Source organism: Psammomys obesus, unplaced genomic scaffold (assembly GCF_907164565.1).
Source record: "Psammomys obesus unplaced genomic scaffold, mPsaObe1.curated_primary_1811, whole genome shotgun sequence".
NCBI lineage: Eukaryota > Metazoa > Chordata > Mammalia > Rodentia > Muridae > Psammomys > Psammomys obesus.
Window position 1 is genome coordinate 9,845,872 of NW_026585504.1, and position 15,205 is coordinate 9,861,076.

General features: G+C 40.2%; 1 protein-coding gene across 1 annotated transcript in view; it reads left to right on the forward strand.

The window, feature by feature from the left end:
* Atp8b4 (ATPase phospholipid transporting 8B4 (putative)) overlaps nucleotides 1-15,205 on the forward strand; it is a 175,449-nt gene that overhangs the window by 87,872 nt on the left and 72,372 nt on the right. Inside the window, exons 10-11 of the mRNA XM_055601660.1 lie at nucleotides 10,632-10,720; nucleotides 12,999-13,195. Of these exons, the coding sequence (XP_055457635.1) occupies nucleotides 10,632-10,720; nucleotides 12,999-13,195 (286 nt within the window). The remainder of the gene's footprint in view (nucleotides 1-10,631; nucleotides 10,721-12,998; nucleotides 13,196-15,205) is intronic.

Here is a 15,205-nt window from a genome sequence, read left to right on the forward strand (position 1 = left end):
TGATGGGTATCCCGAGTCCCTAAGTTTTGAGACATTTGATTAAGAAACAAGTTCTAGGTGTTACTCAAATCTTATAAAAATTGAATCCAAAATGATAACTATTCCCTATTTTTTTTAAATTTTTATTTTATGTGCATTGGTGTGATCATTGTCAGATCCCTTGGAACTGCAGTTACAGACAATTGTGAGCTGCCATTTGGGTGCTGGAAATTGAACTGGGGTCCTTTGGAAGAACAGCCAATGCTCTTAGCCACTAAGCTATCTCTCCAGCCACCAACTCTTCCCTATTTTAAAATGCTGCTTATACATACTGTTCAGGATGTGCAGGGATAGAGTTCAGAGGTGAGGTTTACTTTACACACCTATCATTCATGAGTTTAACACTAGGGATACCCTGCCATGCTTTCCTGGTGGCTTTCTCTCATGATCAAGATGGGAGTAAAGCTTATTTCTGAGAGAAGGGACGATACTCATTCAAGGAGTCTGTAGGTCTGGTGCCATCCTTGTGCATATAAAACCTCCATGCTTGCTGTCATTCATTTGTCACTCACATTTTATCTGGTCATTTTCCAACCTTCTCTCTATTTTGCAGGCTGGTACTCGTGGCTGTTAGTCACAGCTTTTCTTAATTTTTGGCTTTTGTCTTGGTAACTCATGGGAAGAATCAAAAGGATAAAAATTATTCAGTTCTAGGTATTTATTCACCAAATCTACATCCCCACATAGTTGTTTCCGATTGGTTGGGTCTTTCAACATAAGATCACTCTGCTGTACAGGCTTGTAAACCTATTGCTCCTACCTTTAGGATCCAATAATGTATCTTTCTTCCCTGTATCATTTTGGCTTAGGTAGAGAAACAGTTTGCTTTCTATTGAGCCCCCTTGCTCTTTTTTTTTTTTAATTAGTCTTTTGCTTCCAATATGCCCCTACCTGCACTTTGTAGAATTTCTACACAAGTCCTTCTATAATTGTCATTCACTGAGTCCTGTTAGGATCCTGAATGTGGTTACCGTATTGAATATACATTCCTTTGTTGTCTCATGTGGTTTACAAGTAATCATTTAGACCAAGAGTTTCAGAGTTAGATTTGTTGAGATTCAAGTCCTGTATCCGGGCTTATAGAATGAGAAGTTTCGGTAATGCCAAATTCTTTAAGTAGGTCTGTTTCATTATTGGTGAGATGAATATAATTGTATCTAGTACCTAATTTATTGGTTCGTTGTAAGCATTAGCTGGCTCAGTCTTCACGGACGAGTACTCTGCCACGTTATTCAGTCTGAATTGGCCCACCTTAAACAGATATACATATGAGTGATACTAATGGGCTCAGCAAATTATATTTATAATAATGATGATCATAAAAGATGAAGACGCAATGAACTTGAGAGAGAGAGTGGCTGGGACACAGGAGTTGGGAAGGAGGAGAGGTAGAAATGATATAAATACAATATGCTGACAGCCAAGGCTCCACAGAGAAATCCTGTCTTGAAAACCAACCAACCAACCAAAACAAACAAACAAAAACAAAAACCCCAAAAAACAAATATCACCACCAAACCAATATTATTGTAGGAAATTCTCAAAGTAAAATAAAAATGCATTTTCACATTGCCCAAAATATAACATATTAAATTTACTGGAAGTTTAATTATTTACCAAATGCCAGGTACATGCTAGGCACTCTTCATTGCCTGGGGCAATGCTCATTCATTAGGGATTAAACATAGGGGAGAAAAAAAACCAAATATATTCTTTTTACCCGTGTAGCTTTCAGTCCCATAGAATAGAAATTATTTGATATTACTAACATGTTACTTCCAAATACTTACGGTAGTGATTATATCATCTGAAACAGAGATGAGCGCTGATCAAAAGAACATGTACTCATTACAGAATTATAATTGCTTGACTTTAGGGAAGGCTTATCTAAGCTGAGATTTATAGACTAATAAAAACAAAAACAAAGAGTTGGGAAAGTGGAAAAATGTAGAGTATAAGGAAGGCAAAGAGCTAGTACCCCAAAGGTGAACCATGGGCCAAGCATGAGTGATGTCAGAAAGCATTCAGAGTTCTGACGAGGGGCAGAACACACAGGAGATGCTCATGGGGTGTGACTGCAGGTGTGTGGAGCAGCTGGACTGTGTAGACCGTGATGTCTGTGTGTTTGGTCTTTATTCCAAGAGCTTGGGAGAAACCAGTAAGAATGTTTAAGAGGAAGAATATATGTTAAATATTTTAAATAAATATATAGGAAGGATGGACTCTTGCCTGAAGCATATATAATGTTTGTAAATGGAAAGTAGGTCTTGAAGTAAGTGCACAATTGGGGTGCAAGGTGCAGGGAAAGTTTGATTCATAGTCAGGACAGAGTGGATGCAGAGAGGCAAAGGCACTAGGCATTTTTTAAAATTAAAACTTTATTACAAAGAATTTGTAAATAAAAAAAAATCACATGCCAAAACGAACCAGACCAAAAGTCAATCTCAACTGTGCAGTTAGAAAAGCCGTTCTCAAGCTGTGGAGCCTGGTGACGAGGTTTTTGCTTTGGGAGATGATGACCTTTTAGCCTAAGATGGGGACTATGAAAATAGAGAAAGATGGACAGTCTGAAGCTTCTTACAAAGTTGAACCAAGAAGCTTTACTGACAAGATTTAAAGGTGAGGATGAGGCGTTTTACCAATTATGACTTTTTTTTTTTTTTGTCATTTAGTCTGTGTGTTCATATAGAAGGAAAGGAATCATTTCAGTTTTTCTGCATTTGTTAAGATTTATGTTGAGTCCTAATAAATGATTGTTTTTTTAAAATTCTATTTGATTTTATTAATTACACTTTATTCACTTTGTATCCCCCATAGGCCCTTCCCTTCTCCCTTCCCGGTCCCACCCTCCCCCCCCTTCTTCACGCATGCCCCTCCCCAAGTCCACTGATAGGGGAGGTCCTCCTCTCCTTCCTTCTGATCTTAGTCTATCAGATCACATCAGGAGTGGCTGCATTGTCATCTTCTGTGGCCTGATAAGGCTGCTCCCCCCCTCAGGGGAAGGTGATCAAAGAGCAGGCCACTGAGTTCATGTCAGAGACAGCTCCTTTTCCCCTCACTAGGGAACCATTGTGTAGAATTACCACAATTTCTGCATCCATTCTTCAGTTGAGGGGCATCTGGGCTGTTTCTGGCTTCTGGCTATTACAAATAAAGCTGCTACAAACATGATTGAGCAAACGTCCTTATTGTGTACTTGAGCCTCTTTTGGGTATATGCCTAGGAGTGGTATGGCTGGATCTTGAGGAAGAGCTATTCCTAGTTGTCTCAGTCAGATTGATTTCCAGAGTGGTTGTACAAGTTTACATTCCCACCAGCAATGGAGGAGGGTTTCCCTTTCTCCACAACCTCTCTAGCATGTGTTGTCACTTGAGTTTTTGATCTTGGCCATTCTGATGGGTGTAAGGTGAAATCTCAGGGTGGTTTTGATTTGCATTTCCCTAATGGCTAATGAGCATTTCTTTAAGTGTTTCTCTGCCATTAGATATTCCTCTACAGAGAGTTCTCTGTTTAGCTCTGTTCCCCATTTTTTAATTGGATTACTTGGTTTGCTGCTTTTCAGCTTCTTTAGTTCTTTATATATACTGGATATTAGCCCTCTGTCAGATAAAGGGTTGGTGAAGATTTTTTTCCCAATCTGTAGGCATTCGTTTTGTTTTGATGATGGTGTCCTTTGCTTTACAGAAGCTTTTCAGTTTCATGAGGTCCCATTTATTGATTGTTGATCTTAGAGCCTGTGCTGTTGGTTCAGGAAGTTGTCTCCTGTACCAATGAGTTCTAGGGTTTTCCCCACTTTTTCTTCTAACTGATTTAATGTGTCTGGTTTTATGTTGAGATCTTTGATTCACTTGAACTTAAGTTTTGTGCAGGGTGATAAGTGTGGATATATTTGCATTTTTCTACATGTAGACATCCAGTTAGACCAGCACCATTTGTTGAAGATGCTATCTTTTTTTCCATTGTATGGTTTTGGCATCTTTGTCAAAGATCAGGTGTCCATAAGTGTGTGGGTTTATTTCTGGGTCTTCTGTTCAGTTCCATTGATCCACCAGTCTGTTTCTATGCCAGTACCATGCAGTTTTTATCACTGTTGCTCTATAGTACAGCTTAAGATCAGGGATGGAGATACCTCCAGAAGATCTTTTATTGTAGAGGATTGTTTTAGCAATTCTGGGTTTCTTGTTATTCAATATGAAGCTGAGAATTTTTCTTTCCAGGTCTGTAAAGAATTGTGTTAGTAATTTGATGTGAATTGCATTGAATCTGTAGATTGCTTTCGGTAAGATGGCCATTTTCACTATGTTAATCCTGCCAAACCATGAGCATGGAGATCTTTCCATCTTCTCATATTTTCTTCTAATTCTTTCTTCAGAGACTTGAAATTTTTTTCATACAAGACTTTGACTTGCTTGCTTGCTTAGGGTGACACCAAGGTACTTTATGTCATCTGTGGCTATTGGGAAGGGTGTTGTTTCCATAATTTCTTTCTCAGCTCTTGTGTCTTTTGTATACAGTAGGGCTACTGATTTTTTTTTTAGTTAATTTTGTATCCGGCCACTTTGCTGAAGGTGTTTATCAGCTGTAGGAGTTCCCTGGTAGAATTTTTGGGGTCACTCACGTATACTAGTATCATCTGCAAATAGTGATAATTTGACTTCTTCCTTTCCCATCTGTATCCCCTTGATCTCCTTCAACTGTCTTATTGCTCTAGCAAGGACTACCAGAACTATGTTGAAGAGATATGGAGAGAGTGGGCCGCCTTGTCTTGTCCCTGATTTCAGTGGTTTTGCTTTAAGTTTCTCTCCGTTCAGTTTGATGTTGGCAATAGGCTTGCTGTATATTGCCTTTACTATGTTTAGATATGTGCCTTGTATCCCTGATCTCTCCAATACTTTAAACATGAATGGATGTTGGATTTTGTCAAATGCTTTTTCAGCATCTAGGGAGATTATCATGTGGTTTTTTTCTTTCAGTTTGTTAATATGGTGGATCACATTGATGGATTTCCATATATTGAATCACTCCTGCATACCTGGGATGAAGCCTACTTGGTCATAGTGGATGATATCTTTGATGTGTTCTTGCATTTGGTTTGCAAGTATTTTGTTGAGTATTTTTGCATCAATGTTCATAAGGGAGATTGGCCTGAAATTCTCTTTATTTGTTGGGTCTTTGTGAGGTTCAGGTACCAAGGTGACTGTGGCTTCATAGAATGAGTTTGGTAATGTTCCTTCTGTTTCTATTTTGTGGAATAGTTTGAAGAGAACTGGAGTTAGCTCCTCTTTGAAGGTCTGGTAGAATTCTGTGCTGAAACCATCTGGTCATGGGCTGTTTTTGGATGGGAGGCTTTCAAAGACCTCTTCTATTTCCTTGGGGGATACAGGACTCTTTAATTGATTTATCTGGTCCTTATTCAGCTTTGGTAAGTTGAATTGATCGAGATAATTGTCCATTTCAGTTAGATTTTCAAATTTTGTGGCATATAGACTTTTGAAGTAAGTCCTAATGATTGTTTGCATTTCCTCAGTGTCTGTAGTTTCGTCTGTAGTTATTTCTGATTTTGTTGATTTGGATGGTGTCTCTCTGCCTTTTAGTTAGCTTGGCTAAGGGTTTGTCTATCTTGTTGATTTTCTCAAAGAACCAGCTCTTGGTTTCATTGATTCTTTGAATTGTTTTATTTGTTTCTAATTGATTGATTTCAGCCCTGAGTTTGATTATTTCCAGCTGTCTATTCCTTTTTGGTGTGTCTGCTTCTTCTTTTTCTAGCGTTTTTAAGTGAGCCATTAAGTTGCTTGAATGAGCTGTCTCAAATTTCTTCTTGAAGGCACTTAGTGCTGTGAACTTTCCTCTTAGCACAGCTTTCATTGTGTCCCACAAGTTTGGGTATGTTATGTCTTCATTTTCATTGAGTTCTAGGAAGACTTTAATTTCTTTCTTTATTTCTTCCCTGACACAGCTGTCATTGAGTAGACAGTTGTTCTGCTTCCGTGTGTGTAGGCTTTTTGCTATTTCTGTTGTTGTTGAGGTCCAGCTTTATTCCATGGTGATCAGACTGTATACAAGGGATTATTTCAATCTTCTTGTATTTGTTGAGGCTTGCTTTGCGACCAACTATATGGTCTATTTTGGAGAAGGTTCCATGAGGTGCTGAGAAGAAGGTAAATTCTTTTGTGTTTGGGTGTAAGGTTCAGTAAATGTTTGTTAGGTCCATTTGATCCATGACCTCTGTCAGAGACATTGTTTCTTTGTTTAATTTCTGTTTCATTGACCTGTCTTTTGTTGAGAGTGGGGTGTTGAAGTCTCCCACTATTAATGTGTGGGGATCTATGTGTGGTTTAAGTTTTATCAATGTTTCTTTTACAAATGTGGGTGGCCTTGTATTTGGGGCTTAGATGTTCAGGATTGTGATGTCTTCCTGGTGGAATTTTCCCTTAATGTGTATGAAGTGACCTTCCCCATCTCTTTTGATTAATTTTGGTTGAATGTCTATTTTATCAGATATTAGAATGGCTACTCCTGCTTGCTTCTTGTGTCCATTTGCTTGGAAAGCTGTCTTCCAACCCTTTACCCTCTGGTAATGTCTATCTTTGTGACTTAGGTGTGTTTCTTGTATGCAACAGGCTGCTGGGTTTTGTTTACACATCCATTCTGTTAGTCTGTGTCTTTTTATTGGAGAGTTGAGTCCATTGATGTTGAGAGAGATTAATGATCAGTGGCTGTTAGATCCTATGATTTTGATGTTGGCTCTGGTCATAAGTTTGTGTGCTTGGTTGCTTTTTGTTTTGCTGTAGTGACTTTAATTATTTCCTGTGTTTTCTTGGAAGTAGCTAGTTTTCATGGGTTGTATTTTACCTTCTAGTGTCTTCTGTAATGCTGGATTTATGTGTAGATATTGTTCTTTTTATTTTTTATTTTTCTTTATTAATTACACTTTACTCACTTTGTATCCCCCCCCCCCATGGTTCCCTCCCTCCTCCCATCCTAATCCCTCCCTTCCTCCACTGTCTGCCTGCATGCCCCTCCCCAAGTCCACTGATAGGGGAGGACTTCTTTTCCTTCCTTCTGATCCTCGTCAATTAGGTCTCATCATGAGTGGCTGCATTGTCTTTTTCTGTGGCCTGGTAATGCTGCTTCCCCCTCAGGGGGAGAAAATTAAAGTGTGTAGATATTGTTGAAATTTGTTTTTGTCATTGAATATCTTGTTTTCTCTGTCTATGAGGACTGAGAGTTTTGCTGGGTATAGTAGCCTGGGCTGACATCTGTATTCTCTTAGGGTTTGTATGATATTTTTCCAGGCCCTCTTGGCTTTCATAGTCTCTGTTGAAAAGTCAGGTGTGATTCTAATGGGTTTGCCATTATATGTTACTTGGCCTTTTCCCCTTGCGGCTTTTAGTATTTTTTCTTAGTTCTGTATATTTACTGTTTTGATTATGTGGTGGGAGGATTTTCTTTTCTGGTCTAATTTATTGGGTGTTCTGTAGCCCTCTTGTACTCCTATTGGCCTCTCCTTTAAGTTGGGGAAATTTTCTTCAGTGATTTTGTTGAAAATATTTTCTGGGCCTTGGAGCAGGGAATCTTCTTTTTCCTCTATTCCTATTATTCTTAGCTTTTGTCTTTTTATGTTGTCTTGAATGTCTTGGACAGTCTGTGTCAGGAATTTTTTAGATTTAACATTTTCTTTGACAGGTACATCTATTTCTTCCATTGTATCGTCCACACCTGAGATTATTTCTTCCATCTCTTGTAGTCCATTGGTTATGCTAACCTCTGTAGTTCCTGTTTTTCTTCCCTAAGTTCTTCCTCTCCATTATTTCCTCCATTTGTGTTTTCTTTAATTTTTCCAATTCTATCTTGTTGATTTCCTTCATCTGTCTGACTGTATTTTCCTGTTTTTCCTTCAATTCCTTCAGCTGTTTGTTTGAACAATCCTCTGTTTCTTTTATTTCTTTCAGTGATTTAAGCATTTTCTCTCTAAAGGCCACAAACTGTTTGGCTGCAACTTCCTCTATTTCTTTACAGATGGTCATAATCTGTTTGTTTTTATCTTCTTCTATTTCTTCACGCATTTTATTTATTTCCTCTGTTATCCTCTTCATGAATATAGATGTTAGGTCATCTTCTTGAATTTCAATTATGCTGGGGTGTCCAGGGCTACTTGCCTCTGGATAACTGGATTCTGGAGATGCCATATTACTCTGTCTTTTGTTGGTTGAGCTTTTATGCTGGCCTCTACCCATTGGGATATCTTAGGTGTTTGGAGTTAGTTTCTGGTGGTTCCTGGAATCCTGTGGTGGAGAGAATCCCCTTGGCAGGAAGATGGTTTTTCCTGAAGGAAGTCTTCTCAGCTTTTTGGGTATAGTCACTGGATGGCCAGTGTTTTTCAGGACTTGCTGCTGCTCACCTCAGACATAGAGGCCTGAGTGGTAACTGTGGTCCTTGTTAGTCAAGAGGGCTCTCCTTTCACCGGGAGAAGTCCTGAAGACAGCTGCCCTGCTTCTGGGTTTCTTGCTGTAAATTTAGTGATCTGCTGCTGTAACCTGTATGTCCCGTGGTTTGGTCAGTTTTGTTAATGATAACTGGTTGCCCCTTGGAGCAGTATCTGTGTTTTGATCTTGGGGATTCCGGGCTTTTGTAGGTCTGAGGTTTGTGCTCTGTGCTCCAGTACCTAAGCGGTAATCTGTGGCAGGTGGGTACCGCTCTCCTGGTAACAACAGGCTATCTGGTGTACAGCAGGTTCCGGGGTTGGGCTGGTCCCTGGGTTGGGCAGGTCTATGGGCCCTTTTCCAGGGATATAGTTTGTGGCCTAAGTCTGTCCCCTTTTCTTTGTTCCTTGTGAGGATTTCTCCCGACACTGACTCCCAGTCTCTGTTACCCTGGGATGTACAGCTGTGTCTTTGCCGGAGAGCTGGGAGCACAGTAACTGTCTGTGCCTGTGCCTGGAGCACAGTTCAGTGATGGCGGCTCATACCCGCTGGTCTGCGAGACTTTTTCCAGGGAAAGACTGGGTGACCCAAGTCAATACCGTTTCCTTCCTTCTCTGTTGGGTTTTCTCCAGACAGGGACTCGCAGTCTCTGTTGCCCTGGAGTGCACAGCTCTGTCTGTGCTGGAGAGCTGGGTGTGCAGCAACTGTCTGTGTTCAGGGCAGGAGCCCAGTTTAGTGATGGCGGTCTGCAAGACTTTTTTTCCAGGGAAAGACTGGGTGACCCAAGTCAGTCCGTTTCCTTCCTTCCCTGTGGGGTTTTCTCGAAACTGGGACTCCCAGTCTCTGGTGTTTTTTTTGTGCCCACCAATCAGCCTGGGAAGGTAATTAGGACATGCAGGCATGTGGCTCTGGTCCGGCGACCTAGTGGACCTAGTGCCTGAGTGACCCGGGATCTCTTCTGGGTTCTGGCTGGGTGACCTGAGCATGGACCCGACTGATTCCCACACTGTGGGGGTTTCCTCTCACCTGGGAAACATGGTTGCCATTGTTTTAGGGCCCAGGGTTCAGTCTCTTGGTAGCTGTACGGAAAATGTTGTCCTGCTCCTCAGACGAGGTGTTCTCCTGGTGCCGCCATCTTGTCCCCCTTGATGATTGTTTTAGAGACTATTTCATGGGTTGCTGAGAAAACACAAATTTTGCACTGTTGGGATGGAATATTCTGCAGGCATTTGTTAAGTCCATTTGATCTAGGATGCCATTTCATTCAGCTATTCCTCTATTTATGTTTTGTCAGGATGGCCTGTCAGCAGACGAGAGTGGGGAATTAAGCTCACCTACTACTATTGGGTTGAGCTTAATCAGTGACTCTACATCTACTGTTTTTTGTTTAATGAAATTGGATGTTCTGTGTTTAGGACATGTATGTTTAGAATCATAATATCTACTTTATGAGTTTTCCTCTTCATCAATATGAAGTGACTCTGTGGTGATTTGAATATGAATGGCCCCCATAGACTCATGTGCTTGAATGCTTGGCCCATAGGGAGTAGCACTATTAGGAGGTGTGGCCTTGTTAGAGTAGGTATGGCCTTGTTGGAGGAAGTGTGTCACTGTAGGGGAGGGCTTTAATGTCTCCTATTCGCAAGCTACACCCAATGTAGCACACAGTCTCTTCTGCCTGAGAATCATGATGTAGAACTCTCAGCTTCTTCTCCAGAACATTTTTTCCCTGCATGCTGCCATGCTTCCTACCATGATGATAATGGGCTAAACCTCTGAAACTAAGCCAGGCCCAATTAAAGGTTTTTCTTTTGCCATGGTTATGGTGTCACTTCACAGCGATACAACCATAAGACACTTTCTTATCTTTTCTCACTAGTTTGGGTTTGAGTTTTATTTTGTCAGACATTAGAATTATAACACCTGGTTGCTTCATAGGTTCCTTTTGACTAGAATATATTTCCCATTCTTTAACGCTACAGTTTCTGCCTTTTGTGGCGAGGTGTATTTCTGGAAGACAGCAAACAGATGATTCCTGCTTTTTAAGCCAGTCTACAGGTCTGTGCCTTTTAATTGAGAAAGTTATAACATTCAGAGCTATTATAGAAAGATATGTATTGACTCCTGTCCTTAGATTGATTTTGTTTCAAAATTGTTACTTTTTTACAGGTCCAGACACTAAACTAATGCAGAATAGTGGTAAGACAAAGTTTAAACGAACAAGCATTGACAGACTGATGAATACCCTAGTCCTGTGGGTAAGTTTCTGAAAGGGTGATAAGTATTTGAGTCATTAGATGTTAACAATGTACTCTAGTGCTATGGGTGAGTCCCAGACAGATTGATGAGTACGCTAGAACTATGAGTGCGTTCTTGACAGGTTGAGTAGCACTTCAGTACTCTTTGTGAGAATTGTGTGTCTATCTATCTGTCCTATCTATCTATCTATCTATCTATCTATCTATCTATCTATCTATCTATCTATCGTCTGTCAATCACAGAGTAAAGTCACAGGCTGGGAGGCTGGCAGTCTCTTTCTGTAGTAGGAAATACGACAATCTTGTTAGGACTTTTATGGAGGACATTTAATGTCGAGCATCATTAATTGTAATGGTTTAAAGTAATTCCATTCTATTTAATTTGTAGTACAAACCATTAAAAGAAAAAGATACTGTGATACAGACACCAAATTGGTAGGATATGAGGGATATACAATTCAGTGTTTTCTCTCACATCTAGATTCTAATCTTCAGTAAGGTTTTCTTCAACTTTGTCTTTATACGCTCCTAATTTATTTATGAGAACGAAGAAGAAAACAATTCTAGACCTCAGGAATAATCTTTCTTGGAGAAAAGAATGGACACATTTCTACTTTGTAGACCCAGCTCTGTCTTCAGAGTGGCTGGTGTGAGCTCCTGACACAGAGGGATCCTGAGGAGAACAAGTCTCCACAGATTCCTTTCCAAGACACTGCATTTGTGCCCTTCATCTGTGAGACTGTGTGTGTGGGTCCAGCATTGATGACGTTGTTGTCTCTTTGACTTTCAAAATGTTTGCCTTCCTAATTCTGATAGTAATGGTGATGTTAAAATCTGATACATATTTTCACCTTGCCTCTCACTTGTTGAATTATTGTATTAGTGGCCTTTTCTAGTACTTGCTCTCGCTCCCAAGTAATTGACAGAGAGACTTATTAGATTTATTCAATAAGCTTTAAAGCTCTATAACTGGGCAGACATTCATCTACTCTAACCTAATTATTGTAGTCTGGCTGCCTCTAAGCCACGTGCCCTTTTACCTGCCACCTCAGTCTGTCGTTGGACTTCAGTTGTATCTCTCTGTCCTCATGGTGAACTCCTCATGGCTTCCTCATGGAGCCTCTTTTTCTCCTTCTTCTTTTTCTGATCCCAACCTGAGATTCCCAGACTGAGAATAGAAGTCCTGCCAACTGTCCCTCTGACCAGTCATTGGTTTTTCAGCTTCTTTATTAACCAATCAGAGATAACTGGGGAGTAATGTTTACATGACATTGAGATCAGAGAGTCTTCATAGAAATGACAATGCCCACCACGTTAGGACTGCACCAAGACCTGGGGGCACAGAAATCAGCATCTGAATACATAGAGCACAAGACCATTCTCTTACACCCACTAATGTCAAATATTTCAAAAGCAAAGTATCTACATTATGAGGTGTTTTGGTTCATCCTTCTAGTTTCTGCTGTCCTTATGGAAGGATCGTGCAGACAGATCTACAGCTAAGAATTATGACAAGTGTGAGGTGGCGGAAGGGAACATCAGTCAGTGTATTAGTTGCTTATCTTGTTGCTGTTATCAAAGACATGGCAAAGGCAATTTAAAGGAAGAAGAGTTTAGTTTGGCATGCAGTTCTGGGGATGTAGTCAGCCACAATGGTGAAATTGTGGCAGCAGGAACAGGGAGCAGCTGGTAACTTTGCACCCCCCAGTTAGGAAGCTGAGCGAGATGGGTGTGCTGCTCAGGTTACTTCCTCCTCTAAACAGCCTAGGAACACCTGCTCGTGGAGTGTCGCTGCCCCCGTGTCGGTGTTCCACGGTGATTCTACAGTCCATCAAACTGTCAATCGAGGTGAACCATTCATTACAGCACATTGTAGCTGGACAACAGGTGTAACCTGAGGCTCTCTAGGGCACTGAAGTTTCACAGTCTTCTTGACTTCAAGCATCGAAGCATGTGGTTTGTCACAGCCAAGGGTGTGTGACAAGGGTCAACCTACAGCATAATGGCGTCTGTGCTTATCCTTTTACTTTGTTTCAGAGTTAGTGGGAGAATTTAGTGAGAAAATGAATGTCAGATATTTAGCCACACCTCTGCCTTTTAAAGTGCTAAATTCAATTCATATGCTTAGTTGTAAATAAGAAAAGGTTTATACAATTTGGTTTTAAAATGACAATTTTTTTAAATGGGAAATTGACTTGTAGTTCACTTGTATTGATTTGACTAATTTGGGTTTCATGTTAACAGTAACAAGACTTCTATACTTTTATTCTTGTTTCAGATTTTTGGGTCTCTGGTATGCTTGGGAATTATTCTTGCAATAGGAAATTCAGTCTGGGAGAATGAAGATGGGGACAAGTTCAGAACTTTCCTCTTCGAGCAAGAAGGCAAGAAGAGTTCCTTGCTTTCAGGATTCTTAATGTTCTGGTCGTATGTTATCATCCTCAACACGCTCGTGCCCATTTCGTTATACGTGAGGTGAGATGCGCGTTTATATTGCAACAAGGTCACTGCATCATCACCCTGTGTATGATCTACTGTGTCTGTTAGCAACGAGGTGGCTCAGCTCTTTAGTTCTGTTTATTTTCTCCTTGATTGTATAATTTCTTAGGGATGTGTTTCTTTGGAACATATAAACTGCGCTATAAGCTTATGAAACCCGATCAGTAAAATCGAGTTGTTCTCAGGTAAAAAAAAAAAAAAAAAAAAAAAAAAAAAAAGGAGAACCTGGTATATCTTGAGATGTGGCCTCCCTGTCTGCCTCAGTTATTTGGATGCAAGTACTGTCCTGTGACCCATCATTCCTACAGCATTGGGAAAATTAATCTCACCATCCACTTCTTAAAGCTTTTTCACTTAAAAAAAAATGGGCAAAATGTAAGTCCTGTCTCATAGGATTATCTGAGGACTGAATACATGTCTGGTATACTCTAAAGTTTAATGAACATTAGTTTCCCTGATTCTTGGCAGACTTCATAAAAAAATAAAGGAATCAAAATACGGTAGGTGGTAGTAACTGGCCATTGTTAGGTAAGTATGGGTCACAGTTCCCACGATCCTGATCCACAATATCTAGAGTCAGTTAAGTGGTCTGTCACTGTCTCAGCTCTCTCTCTCTCTCGCGCGCGTGTGTGTTTTCTCCTTTTCTCTCTGTGGGTATATGTTTGCTCTCTGTGTGTTCTCTTTCTCCAAACATATGTATGTTTTCCTCTCTCCCCCTTTCTCCATACATGCATGTGTGTGAATGAGTGTGTTTCATAAGACTTAGATAAGCCCACCTGAGACATTCTCTGTCCCAGTTCTCCATCACAAGGCTGAGTCTGTCCTGGAGATCCTGGAGCCAAGATAGACTTGGCTGTTTGTCATGCTCACCATTGGTGCTAACAACATACAAAGCCACCAGCTCTGAATCTCTGCTAATTATGACTAACCTCTCTTTTCTTTTTCCAAAAAATGAGCTACAATGAAACAAGGGAAGTTAATGAATAAAATTCACTTTTGTTTTGGATAGTGGTCAGGAAACTGAAATGTCAAGTTGTGGGAAATTGACTTGAAGTAGGGGCATGTGGCCTCAACATTTTGAGATTGCTCCAGGACTTCTGGAGTTGTGGGTCTGTGTGACCTGTATTCTACTGGATCATCTTTGATACTGAGAACCTCTTCTGTGGAATCCCATTATGAAGTCTGTAGTAAATGCTGCTCTTTGTTAGAAAAACTATGACCAGCTTTGTGACTTTCCTTTTATGTCCTAATAACCAATTGTGACAGAAGGGTATCATCTTCACATGAGCACAGTGGCTTACTGGCTGCACGCACAGTTTATGTCCTTGTGACAAACACACACTCTTTGTGTCTTTGTACTGCTCTGGCAGTTTTCAGTTAATGATTTGAAAGTTTTTGTTTTTGTTTTTATTTTAAGAAATCATGGCTGGAGTCTCAGGTTAGCATTTCTTTTACTTTTAGTGTGTACTTCTTAACAAAAAACCACATTTATAATATTAGAAGCCCAGGTTTTGGACTTGGCACTGCTATTAATATCCTTGGTCTCCGAGAGAGTACTTGACTCCACGTTGACTTGTGCTTGTTAAATATGTGTTGCTCTATAAAGTGAAGATGTTAAAAAGTGATTGATTTCCAGATTCCTTTCTATTCAAACAATAGAACCTGCTTTTAGATATCATAATATGGGTATATAGTCACATATATTTGATGTTGGCACAGCACTTCACTGCTTAAAACTACTTTCTTCGGAATTGCGTTTTTATGATTTCAAAGCCACTCTCTGGTGTTCTATGATGTGACACGATTATGAGGCTTTGCCACATTCCTGGATGGTTTTATTTCCTTTTTCAGTGCTTTGCATAAGGCACCAAACATACTTCATCTCATTTATGTGCTCCCCGAATCTTCTGAAGTAGCTCTTGCTGAAATGGGAAGTTTTTTTTTTGGGATTATATAATTGAGTCAGAATGACTTCCGACTCTGTAC